The sequence below is a fragment of the Phallusia mammillata genome, chromosome 6 (assembly GCF_965637545.1).
Source record: "Phallusia mammillata chromosome 6, kaPhaMamm4.hap1.1, whole genome shotgun sequence".
Lineage (NCBI taxonomy): Eukaryota > Metazoa > Chordata > Ascidiacea > Phlebobranchia > Ascidiidae > Phallusia > Phallusia mammillata.
The window spans coordinates 7,082,705-7,101,879 of NC_137257.1; the positions used below are offsets into that span (position 1 = coordinate 7,082,705).

The 19,175-nt window shown below is 36.8% G+C and overlaps 1 protein-coding gene and 1 pseudogene across 2 annotated transcripts; one reads left to right on the forward strand and one right to left on the reverse strand.

The window, feature by feature from the left end:
* Positions 1-7,277: 7,277 nt before the first annotated feature.
* On the reverse strand, positions 7,278-16,407 carry LOC145234155 (uncharacterized; annotated as a pseudogene).
* Positions 11,914-12,819, forward strand: LOC145233497 (uncharacterized). 2 transcript variants are annotated; one of them, XM_080098228.1, is made up of 3 exons: positions 11,914-12,247; positions 12,428-12,510; positions 12,624-12,819. In XM_080098228.1, the coding sequence occupies exons 1-3, from the start codon at positions 12,184-12,186 to the stop codon at positions 12,816-12,818; spliced, it is 342 nt and encodes a 113-aa protein (XP_079954354.1). In that variant the 5' UTR covers positions 11,914-12,183; the 3' UTR covers position 12,819. The 2 variants fall into 2 exon arrangements, with proteins under 2 accessions (XP_079954354.1, XP_079954355.1); XM_080098229.1 differs by having other exon boundaries at positions 12,649-12,819.
* Positions 16,408-19,175: the final 2,768 nt, after the last annotated feature.

The window sequence follows — 19,175 nt, forward strand, 5'->3', positions numbered from 1 at the left end:
AAGTTTCAACCTCAGCTTTTGCAAGTGGTGCATTTCGAAATGCATATATGGCACATGAGTTACCACCAAAGCAATGGAAAAGAGTAAAACTGGTTTTAAAATTGTACAAAGAGGAAGCAGTTTTTACCATTGAAAATGAATTGAATATGTCAACTGAAGACCATTGTAGAAAACAAGTTCAAATGCATGCTGTGGTCTAGCAAATAACACAGCAGTTCTCATTCTCAGCAAAGGCAACAGTTGCTTTTGGTGACACTTTTCATTATGATAACATCTACTTTTGTAAATATGATAGAAACCCTGCTACCATTGAAGCGTTTTGTGAGAGAATGTTTACAAAATATGTTAATAATGATGGTACCTGTGCTAAATCAGCTGTTAACAAAGAGCTACAAGAAAAAGCTGAATGCCTAGTGCATTTTAGCTATGTTTTTGTTTAAGCATCAATTCATGCTTGTACACATTCAAGGTGTGAAATACAATCTACTGGACCCAGAAATTGCAACCACCACTTTATTACATGACAACCTGGAGTTTTTTTCTGTGCTGGTAATTTATCAACAACAGCCATAGAAAAATTTACGTGCCACCATACCTGTACCAAATTTTGTGAAATAATGAAATTGACACCATTACAACCAAAAAATGATGAAGCTGTAACTAAATAAAAATGAAACTAAATACTAATGTTTTAAGTGTTCTTACTCTGCTTGTGTTACTTCTATTCCTTTCACTGAGTAACGAAAGTAAACACTTGATTTTTGCTATTTGGGGGAAAGGTTACTACACAATACATAGTTTTTTTAGTTAAGGCCAGCAGATAATTTTGGCGTAAAAAGCAATGCTTCTGGGCATAAAAAGGTAAAAGTTCAGTACATTTAGTTTTTAGTTCTTCATCAAGCCAGTCTTCAGGAGCAGATGGCACACCAGAAAACTCAGCAACATGCTTGATATCTTCTCTTTCAATTGGAAGGCCTTTACAAGAAGAACCATATGATTCTGGAGAATCAAATAGGTGGTTTGGAATTCCAGTTGGCCGTTGAACATTTTTTTGATGTCTTATCCGATGACTATTCCAGTTGCTGACAAATATTTTGCACTCTCTGGTTACAATTGGTTCATACACACAAAATAAAAGTTGACGATCCAATAGACAATGTGGGTTGTATTTTCCGTTAAACATTAAGGACTTCAGCTGGGTTTTGGAAAACATCTCCAACCTTTCGTGAAGTTCCCTCCACCAACGCTCAAGTTTATTGGTATTAGATGGCCCATAAATAACACTATCTGCGACCATCACTATGAAACGGTTGTTTGGGTTTTTCTTTTTACATTTCTTAACGCAACTCCATCTGGATCTTTTTGTGCTAATACATGTTGCACTAAATGCCTTGGAACAAAGATATTGTGTTTACATATTAGTTTTTGGTTCATTGCTTTGTAACCCAATAATTTACCAGGACCCTGTAATTCCTTGTCAATTGCATTACAGACATCTTCAAGTAGTGTATCATAACAGATATAAGCTACATGCCGGGCGAAATAGGCGACAGGGGGCTGTGGCTGCCGCAGCCCCTCCTGTGACGTAGCGCTAGTTGTGTTGTCTGCATCTTATAATTTATTTGTTTGAAGGTTAGTGGTAACTTTTTAAGATGATTGTAAGTGGGTTTCAGTTGTTGCAGTTATCATTGAATTAAATAAGTGTATCTAACACCTTGAAAAAGAAAAAAGGTCATCTAACACCTTGAAAAGTCACGATTAACATTTATAATAAATAACTGAATTAAAAACTTTTAGGAAAATATGGTATAAAACATCTGCTACTCCAATGCCATGCAGGAATAAGCAACAACAAGAAATACTCAGTTTTAGTTCTTAATGCTATCAAAGAAAAAATAAATTTGTGACTGTGAAGTTAAATGCCTTACTGAAATTCAGGCAATATCAAATGCAGAACAAACAATTGCGGAAGCAACACGATTTTTGAAATACCTGAGTGAAGACAAAAGTTTTGGTTTCTTAATACATGTGTTTGAAGTTTTGGTTTCTTAATACATGTGGACAGTATTTGCAACCAAGTGCAATCATGTGTATTAATAAATGGACATGTACTGTTTGTCTAAACAGTAGCTGCTAAATTGCTTCACAGGAAGTGTTTCTTAGAATGAACATTCTACAGACAAGATAGTAGTGACCACCAAGCACATCCTATTGTTGACAAAGGATAGCTAGTTACTGAAATGAAAATGTTTCTGTAGATCCGATGTTCATGATTACTTTGAAAATAATCTAGATGATGTTTTGACAAGTGAAATTACTAGGATGAAAAATCCTGTTTGCTGTTTCCATGAGTCCTGCAAAGGCAAAACAGTTCTTTTTACCTCTGAAAAGGATGCAAAACTTTGTTAGGAACACCATTATCTTCAAAAGACTTGCACTTGCAGTACTAGTACTAAATAGAAAAACAGTTTCTCAGTTGTCATTTGGTATCAAGGAAGAAGCTATCAATTATCATGCCCAAACTATAACTTTATGATCCTTTTTGGTTGTAAAAAGGAAGCACAAGGTTTAATAATATGGTTTAAATTTAAGTGGGAGTGTTGTAAATTTTAAAGCTTGAAGGAGTTTTGCACTTAAAAAAAGCAATTACAAGCTATTTGCCAGCAAATAAAGCAGCAATTATAGCAGTTATAAATCTGAAAGACAAATAATAGTCTGTACACAAAAACTCAAAGAAAAGATGTTAAAATAAACCAGTTCTGACACAAATGTAAAGTGGTTGTTAAATTTGTCAGTTATGTTACCAATAAACAGCTGTATGGCTCGTTTTTTTGTGTGTGACAACAACCTGTGAAGTGTCATAGAATATGTTAAACGCTGACTGTGACCATAAGTTACTTAAATGAAACAGGACCATTTTTTTAAATGTTGTCTAACTGAAATACTTCAAAGTTTTTCGACCCATTACTTTTTTTTCTTATTGTTTTTTCTGTATTCTTGAAGTGTTTTACCGTATTTACACCCGCTTCGTTTCGAGTCCGTGTCACGTGTGTTTTTGTTCCACATTATTACTGCATGTTATTGAGTTTGGCCCGTCGCTGTACAAGTAAACAAAATACACAAATGATATCGTCTGTTGTTTACACTCGTGTACATTACTGCGTAACAAAAATTACGTCACAATGGAGTTGCTAATTAAGATTTGTATTACTTGTTTTTCTCCACAAAACAATGGCTAGAAAACTAGAAATGTAGCTTTTCTATATATTGCTAACTTATATTTGTTCAACAAAGGCTAAAATTTGGAGCAGCACCCCCACAGTTTAGGCACGAGCCGCCACTGCTCAAATGAAACATGACTGTGACGTCCAAAAAATTGAGGACTAGTCACGGCCTAAGCTCACTTTAGGCAAACCTAGGCTAATGTCTTCGTTGGCACCATCATCAGGTACAATGAGTCAGTAATTCACAACTGCCCTCTAGACTGCACAAACTGTGGTTTTCAGTGTTATATTATGGCGATGAAGGTGCAAGAACAGTGCACGAATGACAACAAATACAGTTCGTATCCAAGGTCCAAAACAGTTCAATTGTGCCACAGTAGATGTCAAGACTGTACAGAATAGAGGAAACTGAGACAGTTGAAACAGTTAAGATTTCTGAAGTTCACAGTACCTAGGTGTTTGACATTATGGTGTTGGCTTTATCGTCTAAACCAGTGGTTCTCAACCGGGGGTCCGCAAAGCGTTTTCAGGGGGTCCGCGACAACTTCCTAATTTTGTAGACAACGATATTGATAAAGCACTATTTAAAAAATATGTCTCAGCGATTTAAAATAGCATGAAACTTGTTTAAAATCGTTGTTCATAGGCGACAAACCAAAATGCATTGTGACATTTTAACCCCATTGTGATGCAACAGAGGTAGATTTTCAGTGGCAAACAACGTCACATCACAGTGCTCTTTATTATTGAGTTCCGAAGTCGCAGCCCAGTCAAAGTGATTGAAATTTTGGTCCTGGACCAAACGTGGTTGGTATATTCTGCACCTTTTTTGGGTTGCTTGTTAATAAAACAAGGACAAAAAATTCCAAAACCTTCAAAGGGGTCCGCGATTAGCTTGACAGTACCAAAGGGGGTCCGCAAAGGCAAAAAGGTTGAGAACCACTGGTCTAAACATTCAAACAATAATAAGAAACGATAAGTTACTAGAAACACTTCACATGGCTAGACATTAACATGGTTGTAAACTTGCTGACATTTGGTTAACACACAAACATTTAAACTAAGCCGATTCTAACAGATTACTGCACTAACACATAGACTAAGTCCAAGCACATTTTAGTCACATGACACATTTAGAAGTTAGGATTGGCCCAAGACTAACAAAGACAATGCACTTGGGAATAGACGTAACGCATGGTTGCACTTGGGAAAGGAAGTATAGAAATCATATTTTTATATATTGTGAATTTGTCCGTAACATTCCGGCCCCAAAAATGTCAGACAGCATGGAAAACATTTTTCAAAACTAAAACAGACAAAGAACAAGGCACAGGATGGTTGGTCACAGGGAGAGCTGTGGTTACAAATTTGGTAACTAACCCAAACCAAATCAACCCAAACAAACATTTTCATCCTGGGCTTAAACAGAGTAAAGACACAACTATGACTGAGTGAATATGAAACATACTGACAGGAATAGTATCAAATGCACAGTTTCAAATGCTTCACAATTACAAAATTTGCACCAAATATTGTTCTAAGAGGTAAACAGCAATGACAGGTTTTGGCAAGGTAAAAAACACAGAAAGGCTTAGAAAACAAGACACTTTCACAATACTTGGTTGTTATCAGTACAGACATTACAATGTCAAGTTGAAGAGGTATTCGGAATGTTTCATTTTATGAAGAAACACACTACACAACACTGACATGCATGATAAGGTTATAAGGCAAGATGAAAGACATATAGGTAGTACAGACTTAGCAAGAATGACATGTGAGGAGGCATATATGTTGGTGTAACGAAGAATGAAAAGGTTACAAATATGAAAGAGCATGCACAGAAAGCAGAAATTTAGCCACATTCAAGCAAACACAGCTTTCGAATGTCCCTCATCAAAGTCGAGTCATGGGATCTGACTCGAACTCTCCGCACCATCCCATCATGATCTGGAAAGACCTCCTCGACCTACTCCTCGTTTTGTATTGGCATCCATTACCAACACAACATCTCCAACTTTAAAATTCTTCTCAGGTTGCAACAACTTTCGTCGTTTTTGCAAAGGTGGTAAATAGTCCTTTAACCAACGTTTCCAAAACCGATCACTCCAGGATTTCTTGCAGCCATCTGTCTTGATGATTTGCAGGTGGTAATGCAGCTTTGATTCCACCAGCACAGCAGTGATCTGGAAAAGTCTTCTTCAGGTATGGATGCTTTGCATCAGGTGCTTTCCTGGCATATCCATTCTTCAGCGAGTTTTTGATTCTTTCGCTGTACTTCTGAAACAGTGACTGATTTGCCTTGAATCGTCTCTTGAGACCAAGCAGACGTGTTTCGACTGTTCCACGGTTGTAAGGCAACTTTACATTCTTTTTCTTCCATTGCAGTGCAAACTGATGTTTGCCTTTCCTTTGTACAGTTGAATTCATCATGGTGAGCACTCTTTTGTTCTCCATGGAGAGACTGACATCATTGGAGTGCTTGTCATCAACAAAGTCATGATCGTACATCTTCTGAGACATGTCAGGTAACTCATTGTTGTCAATTGCAAAGTTAGCATTGCAACTATCCTCTGATGCATCTAATGCATCAGTGCCAACCAAAGTCCAGTGTGAACAGCTGTTGGCTGTCTTGGCTTTCCGGATCGCACTTCCCTAGTGCAATGGGCTTCTTGTGTACCGGCGCCAATGAGAATATCTACTTCTGCATCAGGTAACTTTGGAAAGTCCAATCCTCTCAGATGAGAATAATGCTTTACATCTTCCATTGTAGGTATACTGTTCTTCAGTGTTGGTAGAGCATCTACCGTCAGTACATGCTCGATATGGATTGAATCTGTTTCTTGGATCCCCTGCAGGGACAGTCCAACCTCATATCCTTGCAGATCCTTACTGCCACTTATGCCATTGAGTGTTCTGGAAACTTGTTTTCCTTCCAGCTTGAGTCTCTGTTTTAGATTTGTCGTGCAGAATGTTGTGTCAGATCCCTCATCCAGAAATGCATAAGTTTTCACTACATGATTGGGGTCCTTTCCCCACACATGCACTGGCACCACTTTTAGTCTAACCCTGTCCCTTTCTACAGGGGGTGTAGTAACAGTTACGGCATATGTCTGTGAGTTTTCCTCGGGGCTGTCAGCATTATTTTCTTCCTCAGTTGATGTACATGTTTTTCCTACCCTTCCCTGTTTATCATGTAGAAGAGTATGATGTGGTTTTCCACAAGACTTGCACTTTGTGGAGCAGACACACTCATTTGCCATGTGGTCCGGTGAAAAGCAATTAAAGCATAAGTTGTAATCCTGGACTGTTGTCCAACGGTCAAACTGTTTCTTTTGTTGGAACTCATCACATACCCATAATGGATGAGGTTTCCCAGCTAACAATTTTACGTTCACAAAACGTTATTGTTTGGGCATTTAAATGTTGGGTTGACGTTTTTTAGAAATGTTGTAAAAATGTGTAAAGTTGGACTCTTTTTTTCTCGATATTTACGTCCAAAAAAACGTTGTAAATTAGGTTTTATTTACTACGTATTAACGTTTTTCTCACGTCCTTGTAACTGATTTTTGCACCTCCTAATTCAACGATTTTGGAACGTTGTAGCATAATGTTATGTGCAGGTGTAAAGTTGGACTCTTTTTTTTCTCGATATTTACGTCCGAAAAAACGTTGTAAATTAGGTTTTTTTTACTACGTATTAACGTTTTTCTCACGTCCTTGTAACTGATTTTTGCACCTCCTAATTCAACGATTTTGGATAGTTGTAGCATAACGTTATGTGCAGGTGTAAAGTTGGACTCTTTTTTCTCTATATTTACGTCCAAAAAAACGTTGCAAATTAGTTTTTTTTACTACGAACACTTTTTAGCCTGTACAAAATCATCACAAATGCATTTTGTTTCACTAAAACTTAACGTTTTGCCTATGTTAAATCGATACGTAAGTATTCGCTAAAGATTGAACTATCAAGTATGACAAGACAAATGTCAGTTCAGTTTAATTAAAAACAACCTAAATGAAAAAAAAAACGAAATAATCACTCATAAGTAGTTAGGAGTCTTCACTCGAATCCGTGAAGAGATACATGGTATCTGTTGATGTATCACTGGATGAGGTCTAAAAAAAAGTTCGCATTAGTTAAGTGTTTAACTAGCAAAATTAGGATGCAATACACATAAACCAAAAGTTTACATTGCTAGGAGCTTATTTTATCCAGTTAAAACCATACCTCATTACACAAAAGTGTGCAGAAATTAATAAACAACTTTGGGCAATACTGGCCTAAACAAAAGTGTTCTATTTGTGGCATTTTAACAAACATGGATCACCTTGCACTTTGGTCCTCCTCGTTGGTATGGGGCATGTTTCAATACCTCACTTAATTCTTTTTCTATGTCTTTTGCAGTAGTGCTATGCATTTTTGTCACGGCACCTAAACAAAGATAATAAAAACAATGAGTTCATACTACCATGTATCGATTCTAACACAATTTTCCAGCAATAAACAAAATAGCACATATATTACCATGTAACAAGGCACACAGCCGAAGTTTGCAAAATGCTTTTTTGCCCTTCCTTCCCTTTAGGCAATATTCGGACCACAGAGACAGGGTACCAATGTGCCTCATAATTCTTCTTATTGAATCTCCAACATTCGACCCACCAATACATCGCATATATTTGATCTGCAAAGAGTTTATTAGTTTTGCAATTTTACCTCAGTCCCTATTCGATTCTTACCATTGACTTCTTTTCTCCGAAAAAAAAACTTTTTTCTCCACATTTAATGTCCAAGTTTTCCAGTTGTTGTTGGGAACTTAGAGGTGCTTCCAAAACAACATCCTCAACATCATCATTTGATCAGGGTAAGTGCAGAAGTGCCTTTTTATAAAGTTAATCATTTCTGTTTGCTCATCCCGCAAACGATTAACTTCAACTGAAAAACAAAACAGTATTTTTGAATATTTTTGGTACTCTAAATTAAAATTACACTAGTGACAAAAAATACCTAGGAGAAGCTTTCCAACATCTTGTGTTGGCCTTTGGAGAAAAGATGTAGGCGAGTTGTTTTCTGAAGCAACAACAAAATAAAATATGCATGACGTATTTACAATGGATTAATTTGTGGCCAAATATCACAACATTTTGGTGCAAGGTCTTCTGCAACTGTTCCTTTTGTTGGTGTTGGCATTGGATGTATTAGACCATGTTCTCCTGCATTACTTTAAAAATAAAAATAAGGTTGATGGACATGCTTTCATGAAAACTGGGTTTTGCTACATTAAGCTTTTAAAAACAAACCGTTGCTTCAATACTTCACTAAACACTGTGTGAGCCCCTGCAGACCAGAAAATACATATAACACTTTTGTTAAATTGGTAAACAACCATGTATTTCAACATAATATATTTAAACCCTTTCTACAAGTCGTTTTCCCTTTTAGTGCGACCAGTGCTTATATAAGTAATTATTGTTCCCATATTTTTGTACCTTCAAACTTTGATGTATCTGGTGTAGATTGTCTAAAGCACTGTTTTTTTGCTTCTGGTTGATCTAGCACAGTGGTTCTCAACCTTTTTTCTTTCGTGGCCCACTTCCATTGCAAAAAAATTCTGTGGCCCAGTAAATTTTTAAGATAGAAAGAAATCAACTATAAAATAGGTTCAGAACAAAAAACAAAACAAAAGCATTCCTTCTCAATTCCTCCCCAAGCCATTATTCTTGTAAAATTGGTGTTGTGACACAAATGAAAGTAAATTCTTAAAAAAAGCTTTCTATTTGGTTGGTCTGTGGCCCAATCAAAATGCTTCCATGGTCCACTGGTTGAGAACCACTGATCTAGCAAGTGATAATGTTTTTATTGCATAAATAATAGTTGTTTTGTTAGAGTACATAACAAATTAGTGAAAACATTTTAAAATTGAATTAAAATTTAAAACATTCAAGCATTACAAATGAAACAAATAAATAAACAAAAACATTTCATTACATAACTTTACCATTATCTGAGTTTGAAAAAGCATAACGCTGTGGTCTTTTTAGTTGGTGGGGACTTAATTCCTCACTAGACTCCAGACTGGAAGTTAGCTCTGCTCTTTTGCATTTTTTCATGGCATTTTCAAAATCGTCTAAAACAAAAACAATCATGACAAAATTTATTGTTATTAAATGCAATTATAGAAAAATATATGGTTGACCACTTACCCACATAAGTTAATATCCGTACTTTGAAAGTAGACCACTCATTTTGAACTGGATCCTCTTCCTTTCTGGCCCTTTTTCTTGCATTGGAGTCCGGCCAGTAACAACATATTTCCTTCAACAGACATAAATTTGATCAAAACCGACCACATCAAAGCATTTTTGATTGCTATGTTTGGTTGAATCACTATTTTATTATATTAATACTTATATATTTGTTGAACAATTGTATTTCTTAATATCAAGCCAAACACAGAGTGAAATTCACCACCCTCCAAAATATATGGGAATTTTTGCACTATAACCCAATTCCACAACTATTTATTTTCATACATCACTGGTTTTAGTGATCCATGTGTGAAATACCACCTCCACACTTCCTTCATCAATGAACTCTACAACAGCGTATTTCTGAAAAAATGTAAAAGATTGCAGTGTAAGTGCTAAATGTTTTTGAAGTTTTAAAAATGCCTACCTTTTGTTCCACTACTGCAGTGGGAATATTATTACTTGTCATACTTGTTATGTTATGATTAATCGAAAAACCTGTTAAACAGTACACAAAATGCAAAATATGTAGACATGTGACATGTAGAACACACCTTCTATCAAAGCAAGTGCAGTATTGATAGAAACACAACCGTAATTTTCAACTTTATTGCAATTGCCTTGGCTGTTAAACTTTCTGATGGAACAAGCTTAACACAATCATATTTTTTGCTTGTTTTGTAACAACCCAAAATAAGGAAACTACATGGATTATTAGAAATTGGGGACGTTTTCATACACTTTACATGGATTATTAAAAATTGGGGAAGTTTTCATACACTTTACAAACACAGTAGCCTAAATTTTCATTTTTCCCCTGCTCAATAACCTCCATACACTTTGCTGTTGAAGTATTACAGTTCATGACATATGTATTATCCGGAGAAGAACAGTAGATGATGTTTGTGTTAATTTTGGGACTGGGTTCAAAAGAAGTCATTTCTTGCAATCTCTTTGCCACTTGAGCGACTGGATGGTTTCCTGAACGCACAAAGGTTTTTAACTTTTGCATGTAATTTTCAAAGGGAAAGGCAGCACAATTGTCCAGGCAACCGAATTCCTCTGCTATGAATGAGACTGTGAACATTGTACACCAAGAACTCATCACCATAAACTTGCACACATTCTTTGACAAACTTAGCGAGCATATTATGTGCCAAACTGGTATTATCTTTTGTAAGTTTTGGACTAACAAGTATACCAACAGAAATATTCAACAATAAAAAACGATCATACAGTCTTTTAGGCAAGAATTTTTTCATTACAATTTTTCCAGTGTAAAGAAGAAACTGGCGTAATTCTGTAGCCTTCCAGTGGTCAATTTCATCCAAACCTCTTGGTTTACGAGCAAAGCATCTTGGGACAAACGGTTTTAAACCAATAAGCCTGGAGTTGATTTGGTCTATGTAACTTGCAGATAATCTGACACTTTTAGCGCCGCGCATCCAAGTTAATATGATTTTTTTCATAACCCCTAGGCAAACTTGGTGCATATAGTCCACTGGAAATCGTTTAACCATGTCTATATTTAAACCACCAAATGGAGATATACCACGGTGATGTTCAGAATTTACTTGCTGTCCAAAGTTACCATCTGTACGCAAGGTAGAACAAATTCAGGATATGTAAAGGCCGGTTCACACATCGTCCGGTTTGCGTGTAACGGTTGCGTGCACCGGCTGACCGCAAACGGTTGACATGTCACACATCTTGCGACGCTTGCGGCTGGCTTCAATAGCGGCAAATTTTCCTGCTTTTTGCGGCTGGCGACAAAGTTGAAAATATTCAACTTTTGTATTGCGGCTAACGGCTGTTTCGTGTGTGCAATTGATATTAACATGTTTGTTTTTTCGTATTATTTGCACAGGTTGGAATATATTCACATGAAACCATTTCAACCTTAATTTCAAAGTGTTTGATGTAATTTTGGACTCTGTGAGTGTAGTTGTTTCGAGAATTTTTACGTTATTTTTGCAACTGTAACAATATTTGATTAAATTTGTTTTCCAAAATGCAGGTGAGTAACATGGATTCGTTTAATGAAAAACTCATATATTGTGTTAGGGAACATCCAGTTTTGTATGATTCAAAACATCATCAATATAAAGACAACATAAAAAAAGAAAATGATTGGAAAACAATTGGAGCAGGGTTAGGACAATCAGGTAAGTTGTCACAAGTAAAATGCTTTTGTTTTCTATACAAAAATTTATACTGTGAAACAATATTTAGTGGAAGCCTGTACAAAAAGGTGGAGAAGTCTAAGAGATAAGTACACTAAAGAAAAAAAGGCGAAAGATCAAAGAAGTGGATCAGGTGCAGGCAGCAAACGTCCATGGGAATACTTTGAGAATATGGCATTTTTAGATGACCATCTTCAACATAGATTGTATGTGTGACCCTAATGTTAAGTACAGTTTACTAGCGACATTCAAAGTTTAACTGGCTTGAAGTTAAATTAGTTTAAGTCAAATGTAAAATGGGAGTCACAGAATGGTCTGCAATTTGTAGCAGTGTTTTCCATGTCCCAGGTGTACATACAAATTGATTTGTGTAGTTTTGAGAATAGGGTTACAAACACTTATACATACAAAAGTAAAGTAGTTTTTACCAGCTTACACTAGTATAGGCTTAGGTTGCAGTCACATTAGCTGATGACCTAAAAACAAGTTGAAATAAACCATTTGTTTTTAGAACTGTACACAACATGCCTACATCCATTCTGGATTTAACAAGCTCCAGCAGTGAAGATGCCCAATTAGACTCTTGTGGTGAGAAAAAGTTGTTTTGTATTTATTAGATAAACCTTGTTTAGTAAACCATTCAAATTTTGATGAAGGAACTGAAAAGCATATGCATTTACTTCCATATGTGATATTGTAGTTCTGTATTTGATATATTTCATCAGTGTATAAAATCCCTACAACAAGTCAAACCTAGTATGATTATAGATGCTGAATTTGTTGCATTAGATTGTGAAGATACAGCTGAACCTGTGCAGACTAAAAAACTGAAAAAAGAGCAACACTTTGAAGTAAGTTATTTTGTGGTGTGATAAACTAAAAGTGTAGTTTCTACAAATTGCAACAAGCACATTTCAAACTACTGGGCATCATATGGTTTATTTATCAAATGTAAATGTTTCAGAAACAACTGTTGACACTACTTAAAGAAAACAATGAGGCCATTTTCAAAGTGACCACCACTAGCAGTGAAGGTGAGAGCGAAGCAACTCAATTTGGAAAGTTGGTTGGAATCAAATTAGGTCAGCTACCTGAAGATAAAGCTGATCAAGCCATGGCCCAAATTTTTCAATATTTAATCGAAATAAAACAAGCATAAGCAACAAAGGTGTTTTTGTCATTTTTTATTATAAATAAGAAATACAACTGTATAAACATGTAAGTTCAGGTAGGGATAGCAAGTTATCTATTTACAACACTGTTTTGCCATTCAAGCTTTCCCTGGGATGACTGGAAGTAATCTTTAAATCTATCGCGTATTTGGGAGGCATATTGAGTGTAATTATTTGAACCAAGTTGACCCATCGGCAGCAAGCTGCTTCCCTCGTTATCATGGCGCCAACCTCCAGGTATCATATTACCGTCGACTTCACGATCCACGTAAGATGGTGAACAATAAGAAAGCTCAGTTTCATTCTCATTTTTGCGCTCTTGGAGATAATTGTGAAGACAACAAGCGGCCTTAGTTATCATTACGTTGGCAACAATCGGGCGTTTGAAAATCCTCCACCTTAATGTTAGAATTCCGAATGTATTTTCTATAACTCGCCTAGCCCGGGACAGTCGGTAGTTGAATACGCGTTTGTCATTCGGCAACAAGCGACCTGGGTAAGGCCGCATCATGTTATTTTTAAGTGGAAATGCAACGTCTGCAACAAAACAGTACGGAACCTTTGTTGTGGTATGAGATATACATTCTGGTGGCGGAAATGGAAGTGCGTTGTTTAAAAATTTTCTTCCAAATTTAGAGTTAGCAAACACTCCTCCATCACTGTGTCTGCCCGAATCCCCAATATCGATGACAGAAAATCTGTAATCTGCAGTGCAAATCGCCAACAACACAATGCCAAAGTATCCCTTATAATTGTAGAACTCCGACCCTGACATTGGAGGGGCTTGTATCATGACATGCTTGCCATCTATGGCACCTAAGCACATGGGAAAGTTCCATTGTTGATGAAATTTTTGTGTAATGCTGACCCAGTCGTCCTGTGTGTTGGGCATTTTTAAATACGTCGGCTCAAGTACTTTGCAAAGCACTTCGCACGTTTCTTTTACAATGGCGCACAAGGTTGACCGTCCAACGCGGTAATTAAAAGCAATGGTCTGCTGTGAATCCCCAGTAGCTAAAAATCTGCGTTACAAAAACTCTTAGTTTAATAATGAGAACAATCAACTGAAATTACCTGTGGGTCTAACTCTTACCTTAAGGTCATTGCTAATCTCGCATTTGCGGATATGGAACTTCGCCAACCCGTATTCTGTTTTGAAATTAACGGTTTTACCAACGAAAGTAAGTGGTCATACGTCCTGACGTCCATCCTGAAATAACGGTGAAAGCTTTCGGGGTCACTACGCATTTCCGCTACAAGGACTAGTTCTCCACGAATATCCCTGTGTCTATTAATTAGCCTTACCCACCACCTAAAAAACAACAAAGGGTTTATTATAAACATAAACTAGGTCCAATTATCAGCAATAAAATTGTAACCTACCTCCGTTTACGACGACGGCGTAACTTTATCAATGCAGACAGAATTAGGCGACGGTTTTGTAAAAGCAGGAGCAACTTTGTTTTACAATGGGACGACATTTTGCCTGTTGATGCTACAGATTGCCAGTTTAAGGCTGGTTTTTGCCATGGCAACTAAAAACCGCAAGCTGTAACCATAGTATACTAACATGGTAGTCCAGCTCCTCTTTTCCTCTCGTTTCTTTTGTTATCCTGCGCATTTCGGTTACGCATGACGAACACTGCACGTCGCCTGAAGTTTTGTATGAGGTACGTGGTAAATAGCTAGTTTTTAAAAGCCGCTGGCGACAAATCTGTGTCTGTTTTGAAGTTTTTTAGTTATCGGGTTTATTGTTTAATGTATGTAGAGGCATTAAAACGTTTTTAGCTTTCAATTGTGAGTACTCTTTGTAGTGTATTTTTAAAAACTTATCAACAGGCATTTTTTGTAGGAATTGCGGCAATGAACCGAAATGGCGAGGCAAGGTTTTTCAGTCTGTTACATAACTAGCCAACATGGCCTGTGTCTTGTCAGACCTTACAGGTTAAAACAGTGTGCAGTATTTGCAGCATATCTATCTATTGGCTTATTAATCATATTGCCATCACTTTGGTTCCCCAGCATTTGCTTGGACATTTAAAAGTCAGTTTTTTTCTGTGGTTTATCCCGTTTACACTATGCTTAGCGGCGCCTAACCAAACCTTACCTTGCGACCCCTTCCGTTTACACTGCGATTATCGGTGCGTACCTAAAGCGTACTAAATAATATACTATACGTCTTTTTAGCTCACACCAACTGTCGATGACCATTAACCAGCACATAAATTTATTGTTCCCTATTTTAGATCGAAAAAGCTTTGTTTCAATCTAAATTAAACCATGATTTGTTAGTAAACATGATTTTGCATCTTGGTAATCGTACAAGATTGTTCTGGATGTTGTTGCAAAGATCTATGGCATGTTTATCTCACTTCCATGTTTCTATAACATGTAGTCCGCTGTGCTAGGGTAAATGTACATTTTAAATGCAATTAATTACAATATTAAACATAATAAAACACCACATGCAATCATAACCATGTAATAAACACTTAAACTGAAGGCAAATAGCGTGCCATAATTTATTTCACAGTACCCTTTTGCATAGTCTCTCATCTAATCCGGTCTTTTATTAAAAATCTACCCTTTGTTAACGGTTTAAAATGATTAGGCTAACTTTGGAAAAATAGGGTCTTCGTTTAAGCTTGACTTTTCGTCTGTCCGGAAATCCTGGTCGGGGTCAATGTCGTTAAACATCTGTTCATTAAAAATGCAGTCAGAAAGTTCCATTTTCACCAGACTTTAATTAAATCAGTAATCCTTGAATGTGTTAAGTAAAACCACGCTGAAATCACTTCAACGCGTTGGAGAGAAGGACTGAAAAGGCAACAAAAACTCTCCAACAGCACAATTTCAACCAAACGTAGTAATATTACACATGGTAGATGCATAAAACCGACCACACACGCTTAGTTTTGTCATTTTCCTGCTCTTCAAGCACCCAACTCAATGCAAGTATCCGACAAGCGTGCAGTGTTAATCAAGCGTGACGGTAACAATAGCTGGACTACCATGTTAGTATACTATGCTGTAACACAGTGTGAACCGGACGCGGCTAACGGCATACGTTTTGCCGTTGCGTACAACTGAAACCGCTCAGCCGTTAACCGGCAACGCAAGACGGACGATGTGTGAACCGGCCTTAACTCTTCCCTTCCAAGCTCCTTTTTGACAACACTTGTCACATCCAAAGTAACCCGAGTATTGTTTGGTTACTTTAACCATAGCTCTAGCTGGTGCATCACAAACTATAGCTGTAAGTGTAACTGGTAGAATGGTTTCATTCCATGTAACACCCTGATCCAAAACCTGCTTAACGTCGGAAATAGTTTCCTTTAAAAAAATCCAGATTGGTGGGTTTTGAACAGCCAAATGAAATGCAGATTGGGAACACTACATTCAAATTGCCAATGTAACACAACACAGGCCAGAAACATGACTTTGATCTTTTGAATAGAGGTAGGCCATCTATAACGAAATGTCAAGAAAACTGGGACATAGTTCTCTTTTTATGTGCACATGCTTGTGCAATATTTCTGCAATTTGGCACCCTAAACCCATATAAACATAATCCATCCCAGAAAGTTTTGAAACAGCAATGTTTTTTTTGAGTAGAAAGCAATGTTCGGGCAGTAAAGGGTAAAGAGGGGATTTGAGACTGCAAAATTTTAAGTTAAGCTGTCCACAGCATTGTGCTTTACCTGAAATGTAGTCACCCAAACAGCTAATTTTTGGGCAACTGTGTCTAAATCTGGGTTGTTAGAACATTGAATATAGTCCACTAGTTTACCATTCAAGGTTTCATCAGCACATGGTACTTCAGGTTGAGAATTGTCACAACAAGTTTTACTGATATCAGAATTACTATTTTGTACAGCAAGATTTGCAGCTGGTGTCTTAACATGTCGATCAGTGCTATGCAACTCTTCAACTTCTTCTTCTTCAGAAGAGGAAGTGTCAATAAATCTAATTTCATTATGTTTCTGATTTTTCCTTGTTTTGCTAAATTTTGCTCAGTGACGCTTGTACAGCACCCGGTTTCTTTTCATAATATTTTTGAATAGAAATATCTATTAAAATACAGAACAATTGCTGTCTGCAAAGGGAAAAATCATGTAGTACAATTTTTGCTTCTCTGCTAGACTAACAAAACGTTGCACACAAAAACATATTCGAGGCCTGAAACTACACAACACATGTCTATTTTCTCTGTCACACGATATCAAACCGGCACCACAACACAAACCTAAATTGAACACTGCTTACATACCAGCATTGACTCCGTACGCAGAAACAACCTCCTTTAAACAGGTACTTACTGGTTTGTGGAAAACTAACTGAAAAACAGCACATTAGCAACAAAAATAAACACATATAAATTAATTAATTTTTATAACATTTTCAAAAACATATGCCAATAAAACAATGTTGGCAAAACTTATTTAAACGACTCACTACATTCGGAAAAGAATACATACATCATTGCTACACCTTTTTAAATGCCACGTGTTGTCAACTGATTCCAGCAGCGCACAATCTTTCATCAGCGTCATTCTGGCAGAATAGTTTCCCTCTACAAAACTCAACCACAATATTTTAGGTAGCATGTCAAATTTAAATCAACAGAAAACACGGCTGAAAGCGAAAATAGTATTTTGGTGATATCCCACGTAAAAATTAAAGCTATGTCAAATCCTGTGCAAAAACTTTGACACATATTAATAATTTTATGATTATTAGTAGAAAGTATACCTATCAGTAATAAAAAACGCCCATGATTTGTTAATTTGTTTACATGCGAAACCTCCAGCAGCAAAAAAACTCAATTTCTTTACACCAGAAGTGTACTGTGTTGTAACCCATAGCTTACTTTTTTATGTTTCGTTGACCTTACGACACATCCTTTGCGCGTTTTTACAACAAAATGTTTTTTTGCGAGACACCTTTTTTAATCTTTTTACTTAATTCTGCTGTTTGCAGTGTGTGTGCCACGCGCGACAAGTGTCTTTGACAAGCAACAACAATAGGCATTATTCTACAAAAAGTGAGTTTAAGGTTTGGCTTTTATAACACGTTATAAGGTTCGGCTTTTTGAAAGTAAGCTTTTAATGTCGACATTCAGGCCCAAATTAAACCAAAGTCCAACCAAAGCATACTTAATTGACTCGCGATGGAAAAGCACATCACTGTTACAAACATTCCACGATATTGATTTTTTTCAGATTTTTTTGCATATAAACACTCGACATTACTACACGATGACGTATATGACAGCGGTTTTTCTTATATTTTGCAACTGGTTGCAATTTCGAGATGGTCCGTAAAAAACTGACTATTATATATGTGTTATACCGCTTGTATTTCAAAGTCAGCAGGTCTTTCCCGTTGTGATGGTGCGAATTTATTATTATAGCGGGTCGTGCCTTCGATCGATGAAGATTATCATTTTCGATTGACTGATTGCAACAAAATATAAATTTGCACGTTAGTACTTGAGGCAATTTGAAGTTGGACTGCAAAACACCAATAAGTATGTGACTTCCACAGAATGAATTTCGGTTATAAAACACGAACAGTTTGACATAAATTCAAACGGTTTTCACTGGCCATCTCCAAATTTCACTCAGACACAGCATGCAAAGTTTCATGTCATTCCAATTTGCGAATCGAAAATGAGAAGCGCACATGGTCATTTTGGGCAGATCACGACCGTTAAAATTGGGGCGCGCTGACTTCCACAGAATGAATTTCGGTCACAAAACACGAACGGTTTGACATAAATTCAAACGGTTTTCACTGGCCATCTCCAAATTGCTGTCAGATACAGCATGCAAAGTTTCATGTGATTCCAATTTTCGAATCGGAAATGAGAAGCGCACATGGTCATTTTGGGCAGGTCACGACCGTTAAATTTAAGGCGCTCTGACATACAAACAGAGACCTTTCGGTTATAAAACACGAACGGTTTGACATAAATTCAAACGGTTTTCACTGGCCGTCTCCAAATTTCACTGAGATACAGCATGCAAAGTTTCAGGTCATTCCAATTTGTGAATCGGACAAGAGTAGCGCACATGGTCATTTTGGGCAGGTCACGACCGTTAAATTTAAGGCGCTCTGACATACAAACAGAGACCTTTCGGTTATAAAACACGAACGGTTTGACATAAATTCAAACGGTTTTCACTGGCCAACTCCAAATTGCTGTCAGATACAGCATGCAAAGTTTCATGTCATTCCCATCAGCAAATCGAAAATAAAAAGCGCACATCGTCATTATTCGCAGGACACGACCGTTAAAAATAAAAACGGTAGAACACACATATTATATTTCAGGTGTGAAG